This window comes from Malaclemys terrapin, chromosome 8 (assembly GCF_027887155.1).
Source record: "Malaclemys terrapin pileata isolate rMalTer1 chromosome 8, rMalTer1.hap1, whole genome shotgun sequence".
In the NCBI taxonomy this organism is placed as follows: domain Eukaryota; kingdom Metazoa; phylum Chordata; order Testudines; family Emydidae; genus Malaclemys; species Malaclemys terrapin.
The window spans coordinates 22,384,620-22,412,013 of NC_071512.1; the positions used below are offsets into that span (position 1 = coordinate 22,384,620).

The 27,394-nt window shown below is 43.4% G+C and overlaps 1 protein-coding gene across 3 annotated transcripts in view; it reads left to right on the forward strand.

Moving 5' to 3' along the window:
* Nucleotides 1–27,394, forward strand: part of HTR4 (5-hydroxytryptamine receptor 4) — a 228,659-nt gene that overhangs the window by 155,965 nt on the left and 45,300 nt on the right. Inside the window, exon 8 of one of the 3 annotated variants that reach the window (XM_054038670.1) lies at nt 17,878–17,953. The exons of the other annotated variants lie outside the window; for them this stretch is intronic. Coding sequence (XP_053894645.1) covers nt 17,878–17,938 — 61 coding nt within the window. The 3' untranslated portion in view covers nt 17,939–17,953. The remainder of the gene's footprint in view (nt 1–17,877; nt 17,954–27,394) is intronic. 3 annotated transcript variants of the gene reach the window in all.

The following is a 27,394-nucleotide window of genomic DNA, read 5'->3' on the forward strand; positions in this document are numbered from 1 at the left end:
CGTGACAGTGTTAACTCTGGCGGCTGTGCTGTGGCCTGGTGCACAGCTTAAAAATGCGTCATCAGAAAAAGCCAAGAATCTCACAATAAGTTAAAAACTTGTAATTGCACTGAATTAAAGATATTTATCTTATTTTATACAAGGGGAAATGGATTATAGCTTTAAAATACCACAATTTCCTTTATTTTATGTAAGATAATCTCTTTTCTCAATATGTCTGTATTTTGAAAAAAACAGATTAGTCCTGAAATAACCCCTTTTGTTATGTGGCAGAAGATAAAATTTACGATTAACATCAGAACTTCTACTTAGTCTGTCAGTTTGACTCTGGAGGAGAAGCAAAATTACGCCCAGGGTACCTCGATCCTGGGAGCAACTTAATATCAATATATTCTAGTCTATTTTTAATTGTACAGTATGTGCTTTGGGTGATGAAAGCAGCCAATATATTTGCAAGGTGACACTGTGAATCCTCGGTAAGGCTGTCTCTCTGTTCTAAGACTACCTCTTGCTGTGCATCCCGCTAGAGACATCCACCTATATCCTGGTTTGCTGTATGATTCACTTTGTGTCTGGGTTCCTCTGAAAGCCCCTTCTTCAGGGGCCAATTGGGATGCTCCGTTTGCATTTCCAGAAGCTTGGTGCATTGCAACAGCTCTTGTTTCTACCTCCCTTCTCTGCTCAATTTGAGTTCTCTAGTCAGCCATTCTGCATCCAATAGCATCATCAAAGACACCCCCAGCCCCCGAGCTCCTGGCTCAGCCTAGTGGCTTTCTGCAAGGCATCAATTAATCCGTCTATCATTTATGAGTAATCGAAAATAATTTGGCTTACAGAAGCCTGCAAAGAAGAACATGTGGTATCTTTACATTGACAATGGCCTGTCCAGCTCTGTTGGAAGGCAGCCCTGATTAGAAGGGTAGCATTTATGAAAACCAAAGTGGAGACAATGGAGGGAAAAGGGTGGACAGCAATGGCTGCTCTTGACAAACAGCCCAAGGCTTACTTTGAATGTAATTTTTGTTGGTTTGATTTCATTGTCTCCCTGATTCAAATGTAAACTTTAACTTAAATTAAATGTTGTCTCTGTAAATTAAACCTCTCCGGTCTTTCACATGCACAACTGTTTCCCAATGCTCTCTGCTTTGCCTGGCCAGTTTGCATGATGAATAATTTGTCTCCTGCATTTTGGAAACATTGGCATGTAGTATGATTATTATTTCCATATGGAGTGCTGGAGAACTATGGTAGCTATTTCCCAGGTGTTTCATCAATGCATCGCTACAGATGAACCTGTGGCAGCTACTTCAGCTCTCCCATCAACTTTCTTTCTACCCAGCATCTCCATGCACAAAGCCCAGAGAATCTACTGCTCCTCCTATCTTGCATGTTTGCCACAAGCTGTGTCTCTGATGTACTAGCTGACAGAGAGAACGCACAAAGATGCAGCCCACATGTCTGCAGGGACACTGCCCTGAATGAAAGTAAACTGGCTTTTCAGTACTATGTTTGCATCCATCTAGGTCTCCTGACAGTAAAGGCAGCAGCTCCGGTTCTGCGGAAAGCTATTTGAATGGTAATTTTAATTGGTTTGGAGGCTTTGATGAAAAGGCAAGACATTAGCTGTTGGAAAAACTTGGTATTGGGGAGGGCTCAAGTGAAATCAGATTAGAGAGCATCAACCAAGTGCCATTATTGGATTGTATAATTTCATTCCAGTCCTGTTCCCCACATCAGCTTTATTATAGTGACAGATATTTATGCAGGTTTAGCCACAAGGCACAAATGGAACGCACGTGCTGCTCCTTAAATGCAAAGCTCCATGTGTACACAGCGCTTCTCACTCTCTCTTTCATTCAAGGGCACTTTAGCTGGGCTTCTCATATCTAATGAGCCCTGTACCAATGGCACATCTCTTACAACACTCAGAATGTTTAAAGCTTAGGGACAGTGTGGCGATAAGGAAGTGGCTGTGTGGAGATTTGCTCTATACTTGAGTCTGTTATACCTTCCATTAAAACCTTATCTCCCACTGACACTAATGGGAACCATGTATGTGTGTTGTTGAACATGCAGTTTACACTCAACAGCTCCCGAAGCTTCCTGTGGGGTGGGGTGGCTCAACATCATCCCCCATTACAAGGCAGTGCCCAAAAGGCATATTCCTGCCCTGAGACGTGAACACTGGTTGAAGATTTACGGTCTGATCCAAAGCCCATTGGAGGCTTTGGATCAGGCCCTCAGGAGGATTTGTGGTATTATCCTTGGTACCCCAATTAAATTCCACCTACATCCCCCTTCTGTAGTTTCAGCTGCATACGGCAATCTTTTCTACCTCCTGCCCTATATCATTGTATAGTTTTGATGTGCACCGTTAATCAGTCGTGCTCCCCAGAAGCTGCTGCATTTCATCTTTGGACAGAGTAACTCTTGGACAGTCCATATCAACATTTGCAAAGTGCTTTGTGTTCCTTGGGCATAAAGCTGTTATATAAATCTAAGCTACTTTTGTTACATTATTCACTGTGGCTGCAGACATACTTACATCTAAAACTTAGAACTAATCATTTAAGTGCACTTTAATTTTAGGCTGACTTTCTTAAAAACTCTTTTTCTTCCTCACTGCTGGAGGAAATGCATTTTGAGTGTATCTCTGGGGAAGGGTGGGGACTTTGAAGAGCTGGTTAATTCAATCAAATGCCACATGAATTGTTCTGGGAATATTTCACAAAGATCTCCCAGGCTTTCCTCCCTAGTGAAGGAAGAATGTGGCCACTTAGTGGATGGTAAACACTACAAGTTCATAAAAAGAACAGGAGTACTTGTGGCACCTTAGAGACTAACAAATGTATTTGAGCATAAGCTTTCGTGGGCTACAGCCTACTTCATCGGATGCATGTAGTGGAAAATACAGTAGGAAGATATATATATATATATATATATATATATATATACACACAGAGAACATGAAACAATGGGTGTTACTATACACACTATAAGGAGAGTGATCAGTTAAGGTGAGCTTTTATCAGCAGGAGAGAAAAAAACTGTAGTGGTAATGAAAATGGCCCATTTCCAGCAATTGACAAGGAGATATGAGGAACTGTAGAGGGGGGGTGGGTGGGAAGAAATCTGTCATATCTCGAGTCCTCTCCTTCTGCCCCTCCACCCCCATGAACAAGATACAATTCTGTGTGACCTAGAATCCTATTTTTGAGGTCTCCGACTCCAGGAATATATCCAAAACACCTCTGAACAACATACTAACCCACAGAAATCTTCCTACCAACACTACAAAAAGAAGGATTCTGGGTGGACTCCTCTTGAAGGTCGAAACAACAGACTGGACTTCTACATAGAGTGCTTCCGCTGACGTGCACTGGCTGAAATTGTGGAAAAACAGCATCACCTGCCCCATAACCTCAGCTGTGCAGAACACAGTGCCATCCAGAGCCTCAGAAACAACTCTGACATCATAATCTAAAAGGCTGACAAAGGAGGTGCTGTTGTCATCATGAATAGGTTGAAATATGAACAAGAGGCTGCTAGGCAGCTCTCCAACACCACATTCTACAAGCCATTACCCTCTGATCCCACTGAGGGTTACCTAAAGAAACTACACCATCTACTCAAGAAACTGCCTGAAAAAGCACAAGAGCAAATCCACACAGACACACCTCTAGAACCCGGAGCAGGGGTATTCTATCTGCTACCCAAGATCCATAAACCTGGAAATCCTGAATGCCCCATCATCTCAGGCATTGGCACCCTGACAGCAGGATTGTCTGGCTATGTAGACTCCCTCCTCAGGCCCTATGCTCCAGCACTCCTAGCTATCTTCGAGACACACTGACTTCCTGAAGAAACTACAGTCCATTAGTGATCTTCCTGAAAACACCATCCTAGCCACTATGGATGTAGAAGCCCTCTACACCAACATTCCACACAAAGATGGACTACAAGCCATCAGGAACAGTATCCCCGATAATATCACGGCTAACCTGGTGGCTGAACTTTGTAACTTTGTCCTCATCCACAACTACTTCACATTTGGGGACAATGTGTACCTTCAAATCAGTGGCACTGCTAAGGGTACCCGCATGGCCCCACATTATGCTAACATTTTTATGGCTGAACAATGCTTCCTCAGCTCTCATCCCCTAACGCCCCTACTCTACTTGCACTACATTGATGACATCTTCATCATCTGGACCCATGGAAAAGAAGCCCTTGAGGAATTCATCATGATTTCAACAATTTCCACCCCACCATCAACCTCAGCCTGGACCAGTCCACACAAGAGATCTACTTCCTGGACACTACAGTACTAATAAATGATGGCCACATAAACACCACCCTATACCAGAAACCTACTGACTGCTATACTTACCTACATGCCTCCAGCTTTCATCCAGACCATACCACTCAATCCATTGTCTACAGCCAAGCTCTACGATACAATCGCATTTGCTCCAACCCCTCAGACAGAGACAAACACCTACAAGATCTCTATCAAGTGTTCTTACACCTACAATACCCACCTGCTGAAGTGAAAAAACAGATTGACAGAGCCAGACGAGTACCCAGAAGTCACCTACTACAGGACAGGCCCAACAAAGAAAGTAACAGAACACCACTAGCCGTCACCTTTAGCCCTCAACTAAAACCTCTCCAGCGCATCATCAAGGATCTACAACCTATCCTGAAGGACGATCCATCACTCTCACAGATTTTGGGAGACAGGCCAGTCCTTGCTTATCGACAGCCCCCAAACCTGAAGCAAATACTCACCAGCAACCACACACCACACAACAAAAACACTAACCCAGGAACCTATCCTTGCAACAAAGCCCGTTGCCAACTCTGTCCACATATCTATTCAGGGGTTACCATCATAGGACCTAATCACATCAGCCACACTATCAGAGGCTCGTTCACCTGCACATCTACCAATGTGATATATGCCCATCATGTGCCAGTAATGCCCCTCTGCCATGTACATTAGCCAAACCGGACAGTCTCTACGTAAAAGAATAAATGGACACAAATCAGATGTCAAGAATTATAAACATTCAAAAACCAGCTGGAGAACACTTCAATCTCCCTGGCCACTCAATTACAGACCTAAAAGTCACAATATTACAACAAAAAAACTTCAAAAACAGACTCCAACGAGAGACTGCTGAATTGGAATTAATTTGCAAATTGGACACCATTAAATTAGGCTTGAACAAAGACTGGGAGTGGATGGGCCATTACACAAAGTAAAACTATTTCCCCATGTTTATTCCCCCTCCCTCCCTCAGTTCCTCATATCTCCTTGTCAATTGCTGGAAATGGGCCATTTTCATTACCACTACAAACAGTTTTTTTTCTCTCCTGCTGAGAAAAGCTCACCTTAACTGATCACTCTCCTTATAGTGTGTATAGTAACACCCATTGTTTCATGTTCTCTGTGTGTGTATATATATATCTTCCTACCTTATTTTCCACTACATGCATCCGATGAAGTAGGCTGTAGCCCACAAAAGCTTATGCTCAAATAAATTTGTTAGTCTCTAAGGTGCCACAAGTACTCCTGTTCTTTTTGCGGATACAGACTAATACAGCTGCTACTCTGATACAAGTTCATAGGATCTCATAGTGACTTCCTGGGTATTATAAGCCCTGTGTTTAGTGTGGTAACTGGAGAGGGAAAACAATTACCTCAAAAGCTGTTTGAAGCTTGGAAACTGTATGTGTTTTCTTTGTTTGTAGCAGGCCACTGTAGGGATCTGATCATGGTCTGTCCCTTCCACTTCCTGGCAACACAAACATGCATTTGTCAATACCTTCCTGACCACTAAGCACCTCAACATAGACTTTCCCTCCTTCTCTATGCCATCTGAACATGGACTTTCCCCATCAAACCTCGCCATCTCCATATTCTCATATGTGCCATCTCCAGTTGCTAACGTAAGTCTGTGTTATATTTGTTGGATTTATTTGTTTTTAAATGGGTCCTACAAGGTTTTAACAAACTCAGAAGTAGGAAAGGCTCCTGAGGCATGTGTAAAATGTATGTAAATCTGCTATATGTTATTTAGCCAGAAGATCACTGAAGGGAAAATGTGCAAGTGTCCTCTGTGGTTACCTGATATAATAAAACCTTTGTCTTAGACAGATTTGAAGAACTTAGCTCTCATCTAACTTCCAATGGAGAACACAAAGAATGCTTCATAAGAAGGACTGAGGGAAAAATGTGCCTCTCAAACCCCTTCAAAATCAGAATTGCATGGGCTACACAAATTAAGTCCACATCAGCTTCAAGAGAGAATCAATGTAGCACAGCCCTCTAACATATTACTTCCTCAAACAAGCCCTCAAATAAGATAGGAGCTTCCTCCGCCATTAATCCATCTTGCACTGGCTCTGAGCCTTAGAAAGCCCTGCCACTAAGGAGCTACATCTAATAAGGTGAACACTGCAGCCCAGTGCTCAGATCCCAGGGTGATGAGTGCAATAGAAAAGTGTAGACCAGTAGATTCACTAATGGGAAAATCTTTGCAGTGAAAGTCAAATCAATCCACCTCATTTGGCATTCATTGCATTCATAGTCAGAGGTTCTTCAGGTGTGAAATGTGTAATTCCACAGGAACCATATTGTAACACCCAAGGTACATCCTGGCTGGAGGAGGAGGAGGAGGAGGAAGGAATACTATGGGCTAGGAGGTAGCACAAGGACTCATGCAAGTCAGAACACTGGAAGAAGTGGGCTGTAGTCCACGAAAGCTTATGCTCTAATAAATTTGTTAGTCTCTAAGGTGCCACAAGTACTCCTGTTCTTCTTTCTGCGGATACAGACTAACACGGCTGTTACTCTGAAACTTGTCAGAACACTGGGTTCTTCCAATTCTGCAACTGACTCACTGTGTGACCCTGGGCTAGGCATTCTTCTCTGAGTGTCTCATTTTATTCATCTGCAGAAATGGCATGCTAATCCTTGCCTACCTCTGAGATGGTTCACGGTTAAACTAGTGTCTGTAAAGCTCTTCCAGAACCTTCGATAATAGGTTGCTAAATATATGTGTGAAATTGCTTAATTATTTTCCAAAAGTGGGAAAAACCCTTCGCCTAACACATCGAGGCTGGCCCTCCTCCAGCTCTTGAAGTCATCCAGTTGATACCTGCATGTACCTGACTTTACATTCAGATCTAAAGGATAAAAAGCCTTTTGTGCAAGTCTGATAAAATCTATTATTTTGGAAAGGGAGCATCTGGAGAATGAAAGTCCAAAGTGCGATGAGCAATGGCCATTGAAATGACTTCAAATAACTTGTCAGAGATTCTGGGAATTTTTCTCTGGTACTCTGAAAACCCAGTTCATCCCTCTTCTTTGCCCACCATGTGCTGGCCCAGACATCAAAGAGATAATCCTTCAGTGCAATATATGAGTCAATATTTGTTCAAGGTGAAGTTGCAAAGCCCGCTCAGCATCCCATCTGTTCCTACCAATTCTCTTTGTGGTGGTGAATACCTTGTAAACAGGTTGGCTAATGAGCTGGATGAAGGTATTTCTCAGATGGAAGTTACACCAAAGTACCTTGTCTCTGTGAAGCCTATGAAGAGAACTGGGTGAGATAATGAACCAAGATTAAAAATAATTAACTACATTTTATTTGGCAAGAAACTCACTTCCTCTAGGGCCAGATTGTGATGCCATCATTCACATTGGCCTTGATTCACCACACTGTCCGAGCCTCACAGTCACACAGAACGGAGAGCAGAAGCTGCTTACAGCTTCAGGTGTCCAGCTCCGGCACAACATAGGCCTATACTCTCCCCTCCCTATTCTGTTTATGAACCTGTCCTTCTACCGCCACCAGCTTTCCATTTGGGTGTGGGTGGAGTTCCCCAGGAAATGGTCCATCTGTCATCTCCAGCCAATTTAAGACCACTTAGCTCTGCAGTGCTTTAATGGAACATAGTAGTCTTAGCAGATCAGAGAATCTGCCCTATTGAATAGGATCTTGAAGTCACATTGGAGTCGGTGGGGCTACTTATGGCGCAAGGTATTACTCAGATACCTTGTGATCTGTCGCAAGGCCCACTACATTTTTTGTTAAAGCTAGACTATGAGCTCCTCTGGGCAGGGACCACCATCCTTCTTGAGTGTTTGGAAAATGTCTATATATACACACTACCATAATTAAATGATGAAGACTTACAAGAATTTCTAGTCTAATCCCAAGCTGGCCAAAGCTGGATTGGTCCCTACAGTAATTTTTTTGCCGCCTAATTTAAACAAGGGAACTTCTACTACCTCCTGTGGGCTGGGTGAGGAGGCCTGTTCCATGGTTTGTAATAGATTTCATGGGTAGGAACTTTTTTCCTGGTGTTTATCCTAACATTTCTCTTTCCTTAATTTCATCCTATTATGCATATTTAAAAATTATACCAACCTGAACTGTTCCTCACCCTCTTGATATTCACACCCATGATATCTAGCACCTGAAGTCTATATTAGCACAGTTAGCAGAGAACAAGTTAGAGCCTTGGTACTGCGTGAGTTAATATGTTTGAAACTAGCCTACACATTCTACCCATTAAATCATCTTCCATGAATTTCCCAGGAGATCACTGAAGCATAGAAATGTTGCTAGCATTGCGCATCAAGTATAATTAATTGCACTGCAGGTGCTGGGAGAAAAGTAACACTAGATTTTATGATAGCTAGTGTAAAGTTTGTTTTAGTAACTTCAGCACTGATATACGAATATACGTTAGTCATCATAGTCAAAAAGAGTCCAGAAACATCATGAGGGATGTCAGTAAGCAAGATACCAGTAAGTCCTGGCTGACATTAAACACACTTCTCTCCCACAATAACATTGAGAAGTGTGCATGATAGTAATTTCAAACTTGTGGGACCCAAATGAGGAACAGCGGAAGGACAAATGAAGAGGAAGTTTGAAATGACAAGGAATTCATTTGTTTGGATTAGAAGAAACAACATTTCCCAGAAACTCAGTTTCCTGATTTGCTGTCTCTAATGTCAATAATGAAAAATAATCAATAACAGGCTAGAGCTGCAAGTAGCTGTGGGAGAGAAGGTAGATTTTGCTGAAAGATCATTCATGAGGTGTGGTAATATGTAGAGATATGGCCATAAAAAGAATGTTAGTTTTTCCACAGCTGCCACATACTCGGAGTGAAATGATGTTAAGTATTTCCTACTAAAGATACACACATCTTCCATCAATTGCTGTGCTGTGAGCAGCCAGTAGGAAAAAGAGTTTAGATATTGTCTTACAGGGTGATACAACTGGAATCAAGCTGTTTCATTATGGAGAGTTATTTCTGGGCAGTTCCCAGAGTTTCTGTTGCTATCTTAAGGCTGCTGGTTTGTCCTGTTAATGGATCAGGAGCTGACAAGCTGATGGCTGGGTGACAGACTCAAGCAGATTGTTGTTCTTTCTGTTTTGTTTTTTTTCTTTCATCAAGCGAGGGAGGACATTTCAGAGACAGAAACTTGATAGTGTTTTCTGGGCTTTCAGATGCAATAGAAAGGAACTCATACTAAGGTACTAGCTGCACACACACACACACAGAGCCTGGATAGACAGATAGATAGCTACACACACACACACACACACACACACACACACACATTATATATATATATGTGTGCGTGTAGCTATCTATTTGTCTATCCAGGCTCTGTGTGTGTGGGTAAGCATGTGTATATGTCTCTATTGAATTGAAAGAAAATGCAGCAGCTAGCACCATAGTATGAGTTCCTTTCTATTGCATCCGAACGCCCAGAAAACTCTATCAAGTTATATAGAGCTGTGTGTGTGTGTGCGCGCGCGCGCATGTATGATTTAATCTTCATAAGTCATAGTAATAGATTGGATCTGAATTTTACATTCAGGCCAATCTGGATTTTGGACATACACAAAATTTGGGGAGTGCTCCTATCTAGGGATTCAGTTTTGCCCATTATACAGACTGGAGACAGAGGAAATTTAAATGCAGATATAAAGTTCCATCAAATTCAAGGTGTTTTCAGATCCAGGGTTCTGGTTCAGACCCATCTCTAGTTGTAGCATGCTCACCCAAGCTGTGCACACATTCACGTATGCATGGAGGTATGGAGACAAAGAGAAAAACGCTGTATAATATTCAAGTACTGTACTCCTGTGTATAATAAACCCAGCACTAGTGAATAGGCTTGGGACTCATTCATAACTAGGCTGTGGCAGCAAGAGTTGTTACTGCTGAGCTGGACTCAATATCTCATCTCTCTTCCTTCTGTAAAATGGAATCCACAGCAGCATGTTGTTTAGAAGGAGATGCTCATGGCCCCTCCTGTCCCAAGTATAAATCACAGGTGTGCTAGGCACTAGGAAAGGGAGGGGGCAAGCAGCATGAAGGATTGTCCAGGGGGGAGGAGGGGAAGGAGGATAAGGAATTGGAACCTCAGAATAGTTCATCTCCATATGATTGTCTTGATGAGTCAGCTGTCAGGAGACTCCAGTCCTCACCTCCATGAGAATTCGGTCTATGTTTTGGAGGGCAGGATTTGGCCCCAGGATGGAATTACTGATCATCAAACCTAGAACTCATTGAAAAATGGGTTGTAATTTCAAGCAAGCTTTCAAGAGGTTAACTGGTAAACTCTGCAGAAAGCCCAGGGGAGATTGAGTCAGCCTCTCTTCAGGTCCCCAGATCTTACTCTTCATTCCAAAGCATCTTCCAGAGCTCCCCTGCTACTGTCAGATTTGGGCTCCTTTAGATTCCCTCCCCCATGAATCTGAATCCTCCCTGATGCAGTGATGCCCTTAATATACAAAAAAATTGGCCACAGCTCCTAGCAGCTGCTGTTTTGCAGAGAAGGTTTCTAATTTTACATAATAGCCTGATTCCTTTCCCTACCACACTGTGAGGAGTGAACAGGATACAGGTACCAAACACCTTCCCCCTCCTGTCCAAGAATCAATACCCCAAATCTGACCACTCAGCACCTCCAAAGCCTACCTGTCCTGAGTCTGCCACGATGTTACATTAACAGTAGAACCAGACAGCAGCTCATCAGTTCGTATGGGCTGGAAGTCCACACTGAATCCAGGGCAGCTAAGGGTCATTTTAGAGGTGGTTTTCCTTGTTTTAAAAGTACCATTCTAGGGACAGAGAATGTAATTGTGACCCCTTGTATACTGCATCTATCTTTCTTTTCCAGTTGCATTTTCCATCCAAAGGAGGAAAATTAAAATAACTTTATATCTAATGAAAGCACTTTCCTGGAAGTGACCATATTAGCAGCTCCGTACACAGCTGTCTGTGTCCTCCAGGCAGTGCTGTTGAGATGTAACTTGTAGGGAAGTTAACAGCCTGTTGATTTGTGCCATTCACCAGGGCTCCTTGAATAAAATGGAGCAGAATATTAGCTAAGAGAGAACAAGGTACTTAAGAGCATTTTGCTTTATCTGATAAATATACTAAAGTCCTGGAAAGGAATGTCAAACAGCATCAGTCTGTGTATAGCTATGAACCAAATTGCTTACAATGGCTGTCAGTAGCACAGTTTCTTTTATTAATCACATCCGTTTGTGTGCATGTCTCTGTAATGTGAATCCACTTGGAAAAATAAGGGGGTAGACAGCAGATCCCACACATCCTGTTTTCCAGTCAAATGTTCCTATTTCTGGTGTGAATCTAAGTGTGGCTTGCACAGCACTCTCCACATGCAGAGGGGATACTATCCACAGCACAGGCTGGATGAGGTCTTTAACCCTCCTGATAACTGGTCAAAAGAAATGTTCAACGAGGGCCAAATCTGGGTCCTTCCTGAAGTTAATGGGAGCAGAGTTTGCTTCTTTATCTTTAGCTATGCCCCAATGCTTAGAAAGGGTGTAAGGATATGTCTACACAGCAAAGAAAAATCCATGGCTGGCCCATGCCAGTTGACTGGGGCTCGCAGGGATTGGGCTGTGGGGCTATTTCACTGCAGTGTAAACTTTCAGACTTGGGCAGGAGCCCGAGCTCTGGGACCCTCCCACCTCTCAGGGTCCTACAATGCAGGCTACAGCCCGAGTCCAGACATTTGCACAGCAGTGGATATCCAGTGGCTGTATACACATACCCTAAGAGACAACTTTGTCACTGGCCTGTTTTCCTAGATGTCAGTTTCCCTGTATCTGACTGTTGGCTAGTGCTGGCTGTCCCCTGTAATGTTATCAGACTACATTTTGGAGAGCCTTGCAGACACAAGGGACTGGCTATCAGATTGACCTGAGTCTGTCCCTGCGCAGGGAATGGAACATTTTATATCCTCTCTTGTTTTTTTCTTAGTGTTTGATCTTTGAATAAGTGTGATAACGCGTCATGACATTCTCATGGGAGCATTACACTGCTGTGAAACCCACTCATAAGGCATCAATTCACTGCTAGGTAATCGCTGAAATTTCTGTAGCGCTGTAGGACCACAGGGTTCTTTATCGAATGATAGACAAGCTATATTTAGGGAGCACTTTATTTGCTACTGAAATTAAGCCAACTCTAATATGAAACATGACAGCTATTTAATTGCACTACACAACAGTTTAAGACAGGAAGTGGAAGAAAAACATATTCACTTTTTATTTCAGAGAGTTTTTAAGTGGGCAGAATATTATTACCAGAGGTGGAATTTGTCCAGATACACGCACTAACATTTGCATATTTACAAAAAAAAAAAAAAGTACCATGAAATTGGTAGCACCCTATGTTAAGGAGACTTCTATAAATAGTTTTATTATTTAGTAAAGTATAAGCCACTTCTTAGTATACTGGAGAGCAATAACTGATTAAGTTCATGTATTAAAGATATACATTGGTTCAATACAATTTATGCCTTATAGTTTCTTTTGTTAACAGATCGCCATTTGCATAATTGGTTAAGCATTTATTATTAATGCATTTTATAACATTCTTTATAATACACTAAGGGGGTAACTGCACTGAGTTTTCATTTATAGGTAAGGAGAAAGCAGTTATAAAAGACACCTTCATTTAAAGAGTTACCATGGTATCTTTAACAATCTCAAGTGGCTATGAGCTCAGTTGAAATCATCCAAAAGTCAGCACCTGCAATAGCGTAGTGATGCCTAGCCCCACGCTGGATCATTCGTTCAGCAGTAACTCAGCTGGTATACTCACTTCCAACTCTCAAAATCATCAGTATCACCTACCTAGGCACTCCCTGAAAATCTCCCCTTCAAAATACTGCCCAGCTTAGCTTATAAGATCAGACAGAAACACTGCACACGGTATCGCCACAGGTTGGTTCTTATTGGAGAAAGTTCCGTTATACATACAAACAAATTATTTATTGAAATATAACAATACATTTAAAATATTTAAAAGATGCTAGAAATGCACTTTGGCAAGTATTATTACAATGGTTTCTACCCATTGTTGTTTATAATTATAACAAGTCCTTGATAGTGAGAAGCTAAATTGGTTTCCTTAGAATAATATGCCTCATATCATGCACATGTTCATATTGATTTGTCATTGTAACAGTTCAGTTGTCTTTAACCACGGAATGCTCACAGTGGTGTGTTATTGTAGAGTTACTCGTGATGATTAAGCAATGCACACTGGTTTGCTTTTACTGTATAGGACTGTGAGCATTGCTGACATTTTCCCCCCCAGCTCTGAAGAGGATTGAAGTATTTGCTTTAAAAACAAAATAAACTGATAGGCCTTGATTTTCAGAGGCTTCAGATGGATTTGTGAGTGCTTAGCCCTTCTGAAACTTAGGTGCTTCTGGATTTGCAAAGTTCATGTGCATTTCTAAGAACAATCGATCTAAAACTATTTGGAAGGGATAGAAAGGATGACCTGTCTCTTAGAATATTCAAAACTATGGACAGAACTGGGATGTACAATAAAGAATGGTCCCCAGGTTGCAATCCCTAAGCTTAAGAGATGGTAGAGCCATGCTGGTGTTCCCTTTGCCCTGCAGCCCCATCCTTCCCCATTAAGCACAGCTGAACCTTGACAGACCTATGACTTGGCTTCTTCACCAGTCCTTTCTTGCAGCATCCTGAGCGTCTTTCGCCCCCACTGCCATTTTTGTCCAACTGCATTACACATAAACAACACAGAACCAGGCAGACATCGCCTATGGTCAGCTGAGCATCTGGTAGCTTTCCTCCTCAAGCTCGATTATTCACAGAGGAGAATTACATTAGCACTGCCCGGGATGCTACTTACACCACTATTAAAGCTTGTTAAACCAACTCAGTGGCACTGACTTCAGGAAAATGAATTAAAGAGCAAGTCAAAGAAAGGTTAAGCTGTTTTGGTGCCATTCCAAAGTCCATCTGTTCTAGAAACATCACCTCATCCATAGAAGGAAAGCAGACACTAAGGCAGGTATGAGCTCCACAGACAACTTTGTGACCAGAAGGGAAAAGCACTGGCTTATCCCAATTCCCACCCACCCCCAATCTCACAGCTATTTTTTATTTTTAAATTTCCCAGTGAAGTAGTAGATTTAAATAAACCAAAGAAACAAAAGCAATGAAATCTTATACACTTAAAAATCAGGGGATTTTCCCTCTGACTTTCCAGGCAGATTCTTGGCAGCATCCCCATTACAATATGAACTTCTAAATGGAGGAAGCTCATTTGAACACTCACCATAAAACCTGGGAATTCTGACAATAGGTTGTGTTCATTCACCATTGCTTCCCATAACCTGAACCTCAATTGGATATTCAAAGTGGGGTATGTAAGAGTGTACCATGTATGCAAGTCACCCAGGTATCTTGTCTTCCATTTCCTTCTCCAAGCCCCATGCAGCTGGCTGGGTATTGCATTACATTGCTATAAACTGCTTAGGTGTTAAAACACCTGAACATGCGGGAAACTGTCGGCGTGGGGGTTTAGACGATATTTTCCATGCTTTCTTTGTGTTTGGAAAAATTAACTGGATTAAGTCTCTTGCCCTGGTGATCTGCTGGGAATATCGATGGCAGCATCAGTGGGAAGAAAGCCAGTTTGGGGTTGTACAGGGTAAGTGGCACTGGGAAAATGTTAGAAAACACATTAACTAACAGTGTTAAACAAAGCTTTATGCTTAGTGTGGATGAGGATAAATTGTGTTTAAAAATATATTAGCTGGCTGTGGTTAACTTTAGGGTTAACTAACATATCAGTTCATGCAAATCATGTTAAAAAATATGCTAGCAGGTCTTGGCGCCAACTAACATGTTTTAAAGCACAGCGTGTCCTTTTCTACACAGGTATATAGAGTAATGCTTGATGTCATGTTTTCTAACACAGTGTCTTTCCCCAAGTAGGCAAGGCCTTAGAAAGGTTCTGCTTCTCCTTTGCTGGCTAAACAAGGGGCAATGAAAAATAATCTCAATTCTTCTTCCTCTTCTGCAAAGTGAGAGAAGGTGGACTGGGACATGACGGTAGCTAAGGGGCCAGGGTTTGGAATATAAATGGCCAGTTCCTACACCCAATAAAATCAATGGAACAGGCTCAAACTCAATATACCATTTAAACAGAGAATGCTACATGGACAAAGTGGGGAGGGCCTACGTGAAGAGGAGGCCGCTAACGGCACCTATAGCCAGCTCTCCAAGGCAATCTGTGAGTGGAATAAGTAGGTTCTAGTCCTCCACATCTGAACAGAGGTGGATGCATCCTAGGGACTCAAGGATGGGTGAGATGCAGCTGGTGGAAAATGGTGGGAGTTGGGGCTACATAGGTTCCATCCATGAGGAACGCAGAAGGGTGGGGAGGGATGTCTTCCAGTCTGGGGAAAACTAACAGCATTTGCCAAAGGGACAGTCTCAGTAATGGAGAGACTAAGAACAGAGAATGCAGGCCATATCTCAGGAGGGAGGATTCTATCATGGGAAGCAGTGATGGAAAAGGAGTTGGAGGTCATGGAAGATTATCTGCTTAACATGAGTTCCCATTGCAACACCCTAGCCAAACAGGCAAATTTGATCCTTTGATTAATTAAAAAGGGAATAATGAATAGGAGTTGGGAGGTTATATTACGTCTGTATTTGACACTGGTGTGACCACCATTGGAATTTGGTGTCCAGTTTTGGTGCTCAGAATTCAAGAAGGATGTTAATAAATTGGAAAAGATTCCAAGAAGAGCCATGAGAATGATTAAATGATAGTGAAAAACTGAAGGAGCTCAGTAGGTTTAGCTTAACAGAGAGCAGGTTAAGGGGTGACTTGATCACAGTCTATAAGTACCTAAATTGGGAACAGAAATTTGATATTACAGTGTTCTTCAACCTAGCAGAAAAAGGTATAACTAGATACAATGCCAGGAAGTTGAAGCTTGACAAGTTCAGATTAGAAATAAAGAGCCAATTTAACAGGGAGGGTAATAAACCATAGGAACAATTTGTTAAGGTTTGAATGGATTCTCCATCACTGGACATTTTTTGAATCAAGATTGAATGTTTTTGTAAAAGATGCTTGAGTTCAAGTAGGAATTAAGCCAGTGGAGTCTTATGGCCTGTGTTGTACAAGAGGTCAAACTAGATGATCACAAAAGTTCCTTCTGGCCTTGGAATCTATGAATCCATGACCCAAGGATCTGGCCCCAATTCCCAAACTTTCCAGCAAAAAAAAAAAAAAAAAAAAAAAAAAAAGAAATTCTGCCCATTTGGATTTACAAAGCTCTGTTGAGCCCTCATCTCCACCTCTCCACTTGAGAGTATGCATCACAGTACTAGGTTTTCATCTAAGGAAGACTAGACTTTCTCCTTGCAGTCTATCAGTGATCAGCTGGAGGGACCATTCCCTTCATCCCTGTGGCTGAGCACCAACTCTGCATAGAGCCCAGCCCTTGCCAGCAAGGGATGGGGAAGATGGGGCATTGAGCATTAAGAAACCACTTGCTGGGACCTGTGGTCATATTTATTTCCCATTAGACTTGGGTGTAGTGGAGAGATGGCCAGCAGCATGTTGTATGCAGCAAACAATAATTAGAACTTTGTGGTGGATCTTGGCTGGCAGCCACTCTAAGAGCTTTACTAGAAATGAAATCACAGTTGACCCAGCTATGCACTGCAGCCTGAAGAGTTCTGATAAAACAGGGACTAAATAATTAGTCAGATGTGTATGTCTAGAAAGATAGGCAGACATGCCCATGTCCAATATAACTGAGTTGTCTGAGCATCCTAGGATTGCCAGCTAGAGGTTCTGTAGATAATGATGTGTCCACTTTTCCACCATAAATCCAGTTTCTCAGAGGCTGACATATTAGCTCTTTATGATGGGTGGGAATGAGGGAAGGTTGACATGTAGCCTTGCAGTGTAGATGTGGAATTTATCTGCTCCCTTAACAGAGACAGGTCACTTTCATAGACTCAACCAAGAGATATAATCATGGAGGATATGTGCCATCCCCTCCAGTCAGATGATTCTGGTCATGTGACTAGCGTGCAGGATGGGACATATAAACATCACAATATCCAACCAGACCTCCCTGGAGCAAACCTGAGAACTTTTGGAAAAGGAAAATGTGGGGTTATTTTGCTAAAGAAAGCATGAGTGAGAAGACAAAGAGCACCTGGGGAACAAGACGGAACACCTCCTCTCCTGAGCATTTCAAAGGGTTTATTTACCACGGAACTGCATATGCATGCCTAATTCCTCTGACCCAATCGCCATCAGTATTAGCTGAGATTTTCCCTTCCCTTGAGGGCGGGGGTGTATTTGGAGCTTGAGGTTATTTTAACATCATTTCTTGGTGTTTAATGACAGGTTAGCTGGAGGTCTTTTTCCTATTAACCATCTCTGTGTTTTCTTTCCTTTCTCTCTTTACCCCTTCACTGTGTCTGTTTTTTCTCCCGTCTGCACTAAAAGTGGCTGTTCTTCTATCTCCAAGTTCCTCCTGCTGTTCTGCAATAGACCAGTTCCTGTTTAACCCTGAACATGCTCTGTAAGTCTTTTCTTTTATTACTGTAGCATTGTGTGTGTGCGTTTATTATTCCTTTTAATACACTTCCCTTGTTGTGTGGCTCATCAGGGATGGGGTTGATGGGGAAACTTTAAATAAATCATGTCAGGAAGTTACATCAGAATGTTGTGTGTCATTTCCTGTATGCAAATACTCTTATTTTTGGCAATACAAAGGGTAGGATGCATTCTTTTTATGGTACTCTTCTGACTTTGAGGATTATTATTTATATTATGGTAGTTCACAGCCCCATTGCACTACGTGCTGTACAAAAGAATAACAAAGATGACAAAGCTTTAGCTGACAGACTGATATTAATTGCATGCCAGAGTTGTACAGCACTGTGCATACCAATCTGTGTTTAGACCAGTGGTTCTCAAACTTTTTTTTTCCACGGACCACTTGAAAATTGCTGAGGGTCTCAGCGGACGACTTAATGATCTTTCCAAATGTTGTTTGTACCGTTAGCTACAAGCTGTAAAGCGCTTTTATCCAAAGTGCTATATAAAAAAACAAACAAACTTTTTTTCTTCTACAAATAAAAGCACACAACTCATATTTTAATATCAATAGTCTCACTTTCTAATGCGATGAATGTGCCCTCTCTCCCCCACCGCAGCAGTCCCCGAGCTGGGCCTGGGAAGGAGGGGGGCAGCCGCAGCCCTGGAACTGGGGAAATCACCTCTTTCTCTGGCTGCCGCAGCCCTGCACATCCCAAATGCCCCCCACCCCCTCTTCTCACCCTACTGCCCCCTCCCACTTACCCCCTACTATCTACAAGGCCACCACCTCACCTTACATGTGCATCTTCTCCAGGGTCCAGACACCTAATTAGTGGAGCCACCCCTGCTCGGCTCCACTAATTAGGTGGGTGGCCCTTCATTCTGTTGTGTGCGGCTGCCCAGGCATGCACATTAGAGGGATCTATCCGCGGACCACCTGAATGGAGCTTACAGACCACTGGTTGTCCATGGACCACAGTTTGGGAACCTCTGGTTTAGATATAAAATCTTTCTAAGCCCCTTGCTCTGCCAGATATAACACTCAGGAAACTTACCCAGTGAATTCCACCAAGGTTCTGACTAGGTGCTGACGACAGTAAGTAACTTTGGAGAGAATTGTGCCTCCTACCACCCAGAAGAACACCACACACAATGTCAACACTAGGAAAGGCAGGAGCATTGTCCTAGTGCAAGCTGCCACCTCAAAGCCACTAGACAATTTCCGCCACAGGGAGCAATAGCCTGGTTTTGCTTGGCCTTGAGATTTACTACAGATGGGATAAGCTAGTGGAAAATAATGATATCCTGCATGACTTTGATGTGCCAGCAGCAACAGTCCACATAATGCAGTAACAGCAAGGGACCCAGTGGCTCATTGATTAAGAAGAATCCAAATGCTCAGTGAATAGAAAAGGACTCTGGCAGGCAGGGGATTAATCCCTCTTTCTTCAATACTTTTTTTATTCTGATGGTGGGTATTGCTGCTGGATGTTAATATCAGCAAATGGAATACATGCTCTAGCTGGATTTCCTTATGATCCCTGCATGTCTACTGAATCTTTGACATAGTTTAAGTTTAAAGAAAATCCAAGCCAGTATCTATATTGAATACAGCAGTGTGACTTGGGTGATACAGTATCTGTGTCTGCCATCTGTAATTTCACCTCGCTAGGCCCCTGGGTAGACAGCACCACATGCAAGTCACAGGGCAGTGACCATGCTGCAAGCTGCTCCATTGCTACGTGTCAGGTTTTTCTGACCTACTTCAGAATAGTTCTGCTGCGGGAATTGAAGGGTGCAATGATCAATTTGGCAAAGGAATTTTTTTTTCCTCTAAAGGGCTGTAAGTAGAAATAAAGGAAAAGTTAAGCTGAATGTCAGGGAAAATTTCTCAATGAGGTTCATTAGGGTGTGTACTAGTCTCCCCAAGGGCAGTAGAGAAAACCCCATAACAGTGGATATTTGGGAGTGGACTGTATAAAGCATTGGAGCAGGGAATAAACCTGTTAGGGCCAACCAGGATGGAGAGAGAATGAGGAGGCTACACCAGTCATTTCCATCTCTAACCAGCAGGATTCATTTTGTGGAATTTATAAAGTACCTGCTGCCAGAAAAATCTCAGTAACTTTCAACATCTCTGACCCCATCACCACTGCACCCTGCCTGACCCTGATTTTTAAGGGCCAAGAAGAGAATCCTGGGCATGTGTGTGTGACCAGACTCTCTCCTAAGCAGGATTCTCTTCTGAGCGCAACTGAGATTAACGGTCAGGAATTTTACATAGTGCTTCACAACTATTAGAGATCACAGAGCATTCCCCTAGTTAGTTGGTAGGCTGCCAGAACTGCACCCGGGCTTCTTAGGCCTCACTCTGAAAGGTTCCTTCCAAACAGGCTTTAACATCAGATGGTCCCTGAAAAACACCTTAATTCCTGCCTCTGCACCAGCTCTCTCTGCCAGCCTTTTCCATAGATGGAGAGAGGAAAAATGTGTCAAATTATTATTTTTATTATTGTTAATTATTAGCTTAGCTCCTCTTTGCTCTGACATGGAAATTAGCAACACCACCCCCCGTGCTTAAGAATTCCTAGTCAGCTGAGCTCAGAGCCAGGGTGGTTCTGATTTCAGGTGGCTAGCCTGAGCCTCTGCCAATGTCGCAGCATCCACACAGCTATTTTTAGCATGCTGGCATAAGCCCCACTAACACAAGTCTATCTACCCGAGTTGGGAGACTCGGTCCCAGTTGCAGTGTAGACGTGCCCTCAATGGTCACAAACAAGCAGCTTTTAGCCAGATCAGCCAGGAGATACATGCACCCAGACAAAGCTGAAGAGATTATTATTAATGAATCCAGCTGCATTCAACTTTCCCACTATGGCTGATTTGGGCTGACCCTCACATAGATGATATAAGGGAATTTGCAGTCTTGCTCTGGAGTTCAGGAACCAGGTCAGGGAGAAATATGGCCTCTCTTTTTTTAGGTAATGAAGAATGACAGACACACACAAACAGAAAATGAAGATCCCCTGTAGAAGAAAAGGCCTCTATCAGCTATAGTCTGAAGAGAACCACAGGGTTTCCACAGCCCAAATATATACAAGCTAAAGCCAAGCTGGTTTCAGCTAACATAGCTACTCTTACTATCACTGCTAGAACTAGCTACTGTAATGTCTTTACATCACATACTAGGTGCATCCTGTATAACTGAGCTTTGGGGGAAAAAAATTGATATTAGCATTGTGCTAACTACGGCTTTCTTGTACCACATTCCCTCCCTTTCCCCCACTCCCAGCTCTGCTATTAGCACCTCTTCCCTGCTCTTTTATTTCCTTCCTTCAGCAATCAGGTGCCTGCTGCTAATGAGGCAAATTAACATTTCTGTATAGAGCACCTGCTACTCCACCCATCCATGTTAGCACAGGGCAAGGATGGCTGGCTGTTTGGAATGAGGCTTTTAACCTTCTCCTTGCCAGACCCTGTGCGAGAGCCCTTCTCCTAATCATTAAGGCCACTGCCTTCTTGTACAAGTTGCTGGTGAGAACCCTAATGTGAGTTTTTGGGTCTCGCTCCCTCACCCTGGTATCTCCTCCACTGTCATTTCCATTCATTTCCTACTAAATGGCTGAACAGCCTAAGTTCCTCACCGAGAATAACATAATCCGCACATGACTCTTTGTATATTGTCAGGCCCTGAGGTTCTCACAAGCGGCTTGACTGAAGGGAGCATGAAAGTAGCAGATAGTGGGATTTTTGCCAAAGATATTTAGAAGCCTCTGTTCTACAGTCTCCATATATGCCTGCTGCAGTCTCATCTCGCAATGAAATAATTGGTTCCAGCAGGGACAGTCAGAGACAACAAACTCCCAAGAACTTGTGAGTCATTTGTGTGTAACCTCCATATAGAATCCCATGACCTTGCACCTCCAGTATGTGTGTATGAGGTGGTGATCCATTTTTCATAAGTACAAACCCCAGGGCCCAGGGACTTAGGCCCCTGATTTAGGCACAACTGCAATCCACCAACTTCCCACCTACCTCTAAACTCATTTGACTCCAAAGTTTTTGCTGTAAAAGTTCCCTAGGGTCGCTGGGCATGCACACTGCTGCCTCAGGCAGGCATCCAGGTGCCTGTCTCACACCTAAGCCCCCATGTGAGCCTCAGACCAGGTGAAGCTAGATGGGGGAACACCTGTCTTGCCTGTGGGACCTAATCTAGTAGGTGTGCTGTGAGTATTCCTAACTCCACACAAGACATCCCGGAGGAAAGGGGACTTCCTAGTAAAACTTTAGCTCAGGGGTTTGTGCATTCTCCCAGGATATTGGAAATCCCAGTTCAATTCCACTCTTGGGTGAGTGCTCTAACCACTGGCCTATGGGACTTTATGATGTGGCTCTCCCTCAATCTCATGTGTTGAAACCATTCCACTTCATATTAAATAGTGATTGGATCACTATGCTCCAGAGAGTGGAGCTCACCTGAGAGGTGGGGAACCCTTCTCCATAGTAGGCAGAGGGGAGAATTGAACCTGGGTCTCCTACACCCCCAGTAAGTACCCTAACCACTGGGCCAAGATTATAATGAAGGGTAGTGCCTCCTTTCCCCTACCTGGTTTGTGTATTGTTAGGCCTTCCTTATAACTGTTAGGCCAGAGGTTAGCATGCTCATCCAGGATGTGGGAGACCCCTAGCTCAAACTCTCTCTCTGCAAGAACAACCAAGGCATCTGATTCCAGGCATCTGATAGGGGTTCCTAGCTGTGGGTTGCAAGCAGGGATAGGGGCCTCCCTGCAACCTGGACTATAAGAGGGGCAGGGTTTAGGACACACTCAGTCATTGGCATCTCCCTATGGCTAGCTTTGGCGGGGAGCCACCTAGCACAATCATTTTTGTGGATCCTTTTCTCAGTCTTCCCATTCATTGTATGGGGAGCTTGGCGGCCAGCCCAGGGTTTGTGGATACCAGTGATTTTCAAGGTGTCTAAAGCATTGCAACACCTAAGTCCCCTGTAACTTCCCGCCTGGGGTTAATTATTTTCTCAACCAGAAAAAAAAAGAAAAGAAAAGAAAGCTCAACTCCATTTTGGGTTGTTTCCAGTCGGATTTCTTTTTTATTTGTTTAGTTTTAATTCTTATTTCATCTAATTTCTGATAGTTTTTACTATTTCTCTTTGAAAAATGTCTTCTGTGAACAGAGAGAACTCTTGACCTTCAAGCTGTTTGACGTCCTTTTCACCCACAGAAGGCTGGAGTCTGCTGAAGGAAATCTAAAAGGGCCCCTGAGTTATACAGAAAAAATCTTGGACCAGATTCTCTAATGTGGTAAAACTAGGGGTAGTAAAAGGCAGTAGCTTTAAGTCCGATTTGGAGGCCCTGGATCCTGTGGCCCAAAAGATGCCCAGCACAGGTTAGAGCAGCCTGTGGGCACCTCTAATTTATGTTGACTGGCCACAACCCGCAAGAGGCTGTTAGGGCAGGCAGATATTACCAGGGGATAGGGATTCCCCAGCTACATTGGTGTACCAGTAAAGGTCAGGAAAATGGTGACATAGGAGCTCCAAAAGCATCTCTGTGTCACCCAAGGGTTTCCCAATGTGTGGGAAATTCTCAAAAGGCCAGTTCAGCCAGTTTTAGAGTTGCTTTGTACCACTAGCACAGCTCAGTGCATCCAGAACAGGGTTCATCATCTTTACAGAAATACTGTAAACATCTACTGTTGCCATCAGCAGTACAAGAAATCTAGGGTCTTATTCTCTGCTCCCTCACTCTGGTGTTAATCAGGAGGAGCTGCGCTGAGGTCAGTGGAGTTACACTCATACAAGAGCACAATCCAGCTCCCAGTCTTTCAGGATGAGTCTCATTCCTGCTAGCCATTGGTGCGTGAGTGTCACACTTCTGTTGGACTTCCTCCGCTCCCGAGAATTGTGCATTACGCCTCATCTTCAGCCTGGGTTTTAGCAGAGTATTTCTTCATCTGCTTCCCTCCACTGCCAAGTGACACTGGACTCAAGGTAACAGATCGCTCTAGGGGATCATTCCACCATGATCGGGATTCTAGAGAAAGGCATACCCAATTTCCTTCCTTCTCTCCAACTTGAGTAACAAGGAGTAACTATCCAATTGGTAGCCCAGGTGTCTTGCTGTCATTTGTCCTAGTAGCTGTAGATAGAGGGCCTGAATTTCCACTGCCATGGGAAGTCATTTACTCCTGTGCTAAGTAGGTCCAAAACTCTACCATTGGGGTTGGCAGCATTTTTACATCCTCTTAGTTGAAGTATAAATGGTTACAGACAGGGCAGGGAGAATCAGGACTTGCAAGAGGGAAGGTGGCTGGGAGGAAAGCTACAGAGAAGAGCATGGAACTTATATGGGCCAGATCCTCAGCTGGTGCAAAATCAGCACAAACCCTTTGACTTCTGTAGAGCTGCATCTGTTTACACTAGCTGAGGATCTGGCCCAATGGCTTCATCGGCTAAGCAGGCTCCTGCGCTGGGATGCTCTCTTGCCAACGGCACTGTGAGAGTCGGAGTTAAAGCAGAAGCATATTTCACAATTTGCTGTTGTCAAAACCAGCCCTGATTTGTCAGAGAGTTCAAAGTCATCACTTTGATTAGGCCCCGACACAGAAAAACGTTTAAGTTGTCATGGCAATCTCCAAACCAAGTGATTCATCCAGAAGGGAATTAACTGTTCTGAGATATCTAGTTATGATGAATTGATTAACTGTGACAGGCTGGAAAGGTGGCAGTGGGGAAGGTGATGAGCGGAGGGGAGATGTGTCTTTTTTTTTGGCTGCGTGACGTTTTATAGAGCCTGCTCAGTTGCAGTTTGTTGTGACCAAGAAAACAGGTGTCTTGGGTTTAGGGTCCCTGGCGGGAAATAATTAGAAGTTCATCAAGCCAAAATATGCACTGCAGATAGGATGAAGGCTGTGGCTGGAAGTTACGAAGGCAACATTCAGCCTAGTCGTGATGGGATTTTTGGTGCAAATTGGTGAAGCCTATTTTGGGTCACCAGTTGGACACAAATTATTCTGCTAGAAAATGATCAGTCAGAACCAGCAAAAAAGCAGCAAAAATCCCAGAAAGGAAAAGAAACCGGGAGACCCAAATACTTTGCCAAATTAAATCTGTGTATGTATCTCTGTGTGTAAATGATTGTGAGTCCATGGGTACGAGCGGTTGTTTGTGAATGGATCTAGGGTGCGAAAGTAATCCTGCATGGGTCTAAATGGGTCTGCGAGCGGAGAGAATGTGGCCAAGGTGTATATGAATACATGTGTTTATCTGCAACCGTACGTGTGTAGGGATAAATGTTCACTTCTCTCTCTGTGCCACCTGTTTCATTGATGGAGAGGTGCGCCGAGAAAAGGGTTGGTTAGTTAACCGCTTGGGGGAATATACACATAAAACTTTCATGTCTCAGACTGAAGAAGGGCAGTTTTCCTAATTTAATTTTTCATTGAGTATGAGTTGAAATTAAGAAAAAAGTATAGGAAAAAATTAAGGTAGGTCAGACTTTTTTCTAAGCAGATACACTGCATCCTTTTAAATAGCTGAAACAGACATAATGGGGCGGAGTCTCCCTTGAATTAAACTGGTCTGATCCAGGATTAACTCCAGTAAAGCCAGTGCAGTTACACCGCTGTAAAACAGGTGTGAGTCAAGAATCAGATACTGGCTGTAAGCTGGTTGAGGCTCTTCAACCCTGGGCTGTCCCTAAAACGTCTTCGCACTAAGAACAGCACACTGCCTGCACTAGGACCTGCAAGGCAGAGTGACTCCCTCCATCTGGGGATCGTCTTGCACCAGGAAAATCTCCAGCTAGCTGGTTCAGGCAGCTTTATGACTCTGCATAGCCAGAGCAGAACAATGGGGCTGTAACAGGTCTGCCCCCACTGTAAACTTTATTATATAGTGCTGTAGGTGCACACTCCTTGAAATATCACATAGAGAACAGAATCACTGTCTTACAGAGCCAGGAGTCTGAAAGGGTGAATACAGTGCAGAGCAAGCAACTATATGATAGAAAGTACTGTACCCTGCTTGAGAATATTCCCTGAATTTACCATGGAACTAAAAAGTGTTTCCAAGTCTCTAAACTAAGGATGCAATTAATTTTAGTCAGAAATTCATGTTGAAACCCACGCAGATCCCTTTTTTTTCCAACTTGGGGTCATTCTTTAATGCATCTTAAATTGCTCTGTCAGTGGAAACTGAAGGAGTATATATTTCTGAAAGGTAAATGTGCTTCCTAAAATAAATTTTAGCCATTGTTTTAATCTCTCTTTAAAATCAGAGTTACTGATGAACGCATTGCGGCTTATGAAACTTAAGGTGAATATGTACCTTGTAGTGAATGTCTTTGTCTGTGTAGCCTACATATATAACCCTGGGAGAATATGTAGATGTAATTAACTAAAGGCCTGATCCTGAGCCCCTCCTTTTGGTTTCAGTGGGATTTGCAAATGTTCGGCGTGTACCAGAATCACACAATTCAGATCCTTTTTTAGCCTGAGGGTTAAACACAGTATTTTAAGAAAGCTAAAGGGTCAGAGTCAGAACTACAGGTAGTTTCTCTGCCCTGTTCTGCATCCTTGCTGTCACTTGGGCAGTGCACCAGGAGCAGAAACTACCCAACAAATCGTCTGCTGGGGATTCTCTTGCATGGGGAGTGTCCGATGAGCACAGAGCCAGCATAGCCAGCCTCTATGCCTCGCTCCCTCCTATCAGTCCAAGCACAAGGACATGTCAGGGGTTTGGAGGGGGCGGGGTACACGGTGCTCTAGTTATCCCCAGCTAGCATATGAATCCTTGGAGACCATTGCCAGCTGGCACAAGTTATATCAGCTGGTCTAACCTGGGCTGGGGGAAAAGACTCAAAGACTAGAACTGGTGGCTGTTTCGCAGCTTCTCCCTTTCCCCCTCTCCTAGGGTACCCTCAGTGGCAGCATTGGGAAGAGGAGTCATCATTTCCTAGGTATTCCCTGAAGCTCGAGCAGAGCCATTCAAGCTCCTGTCTTGCTCTTCCTGGGGTTTGCATGCCTTGGCAGGAGAGCCCCCACTTTCTCCCCACAGTGATACGGAGGTTTCAAATACTTCTGGTTAAAAATCAAAGGGCACGGAGCAGGAAAGATATTTATAACTCACACCATAATCAAATACAAACTTCCTCCTTACCAAAGTCACCCTTGAAGGCTGCAGGGTAGACGCCGCAGCCCTAGATTAATTAAAGCTCCCACTTTGGTGTTGTCTCTTTCCCCACTTTCAAGAGCTCTTTAGTGCGGGAGGGATGCACTCTCGTATTTGCTATAGCTCCCCATCACACAGCAATTGCTCCAGACCAGAAGTTGCTTTGGCAACAGATACACAAATGCATGTACCACTCTCCAAACAGTGTAATCAAGAAAGACTTCAGATCTAATG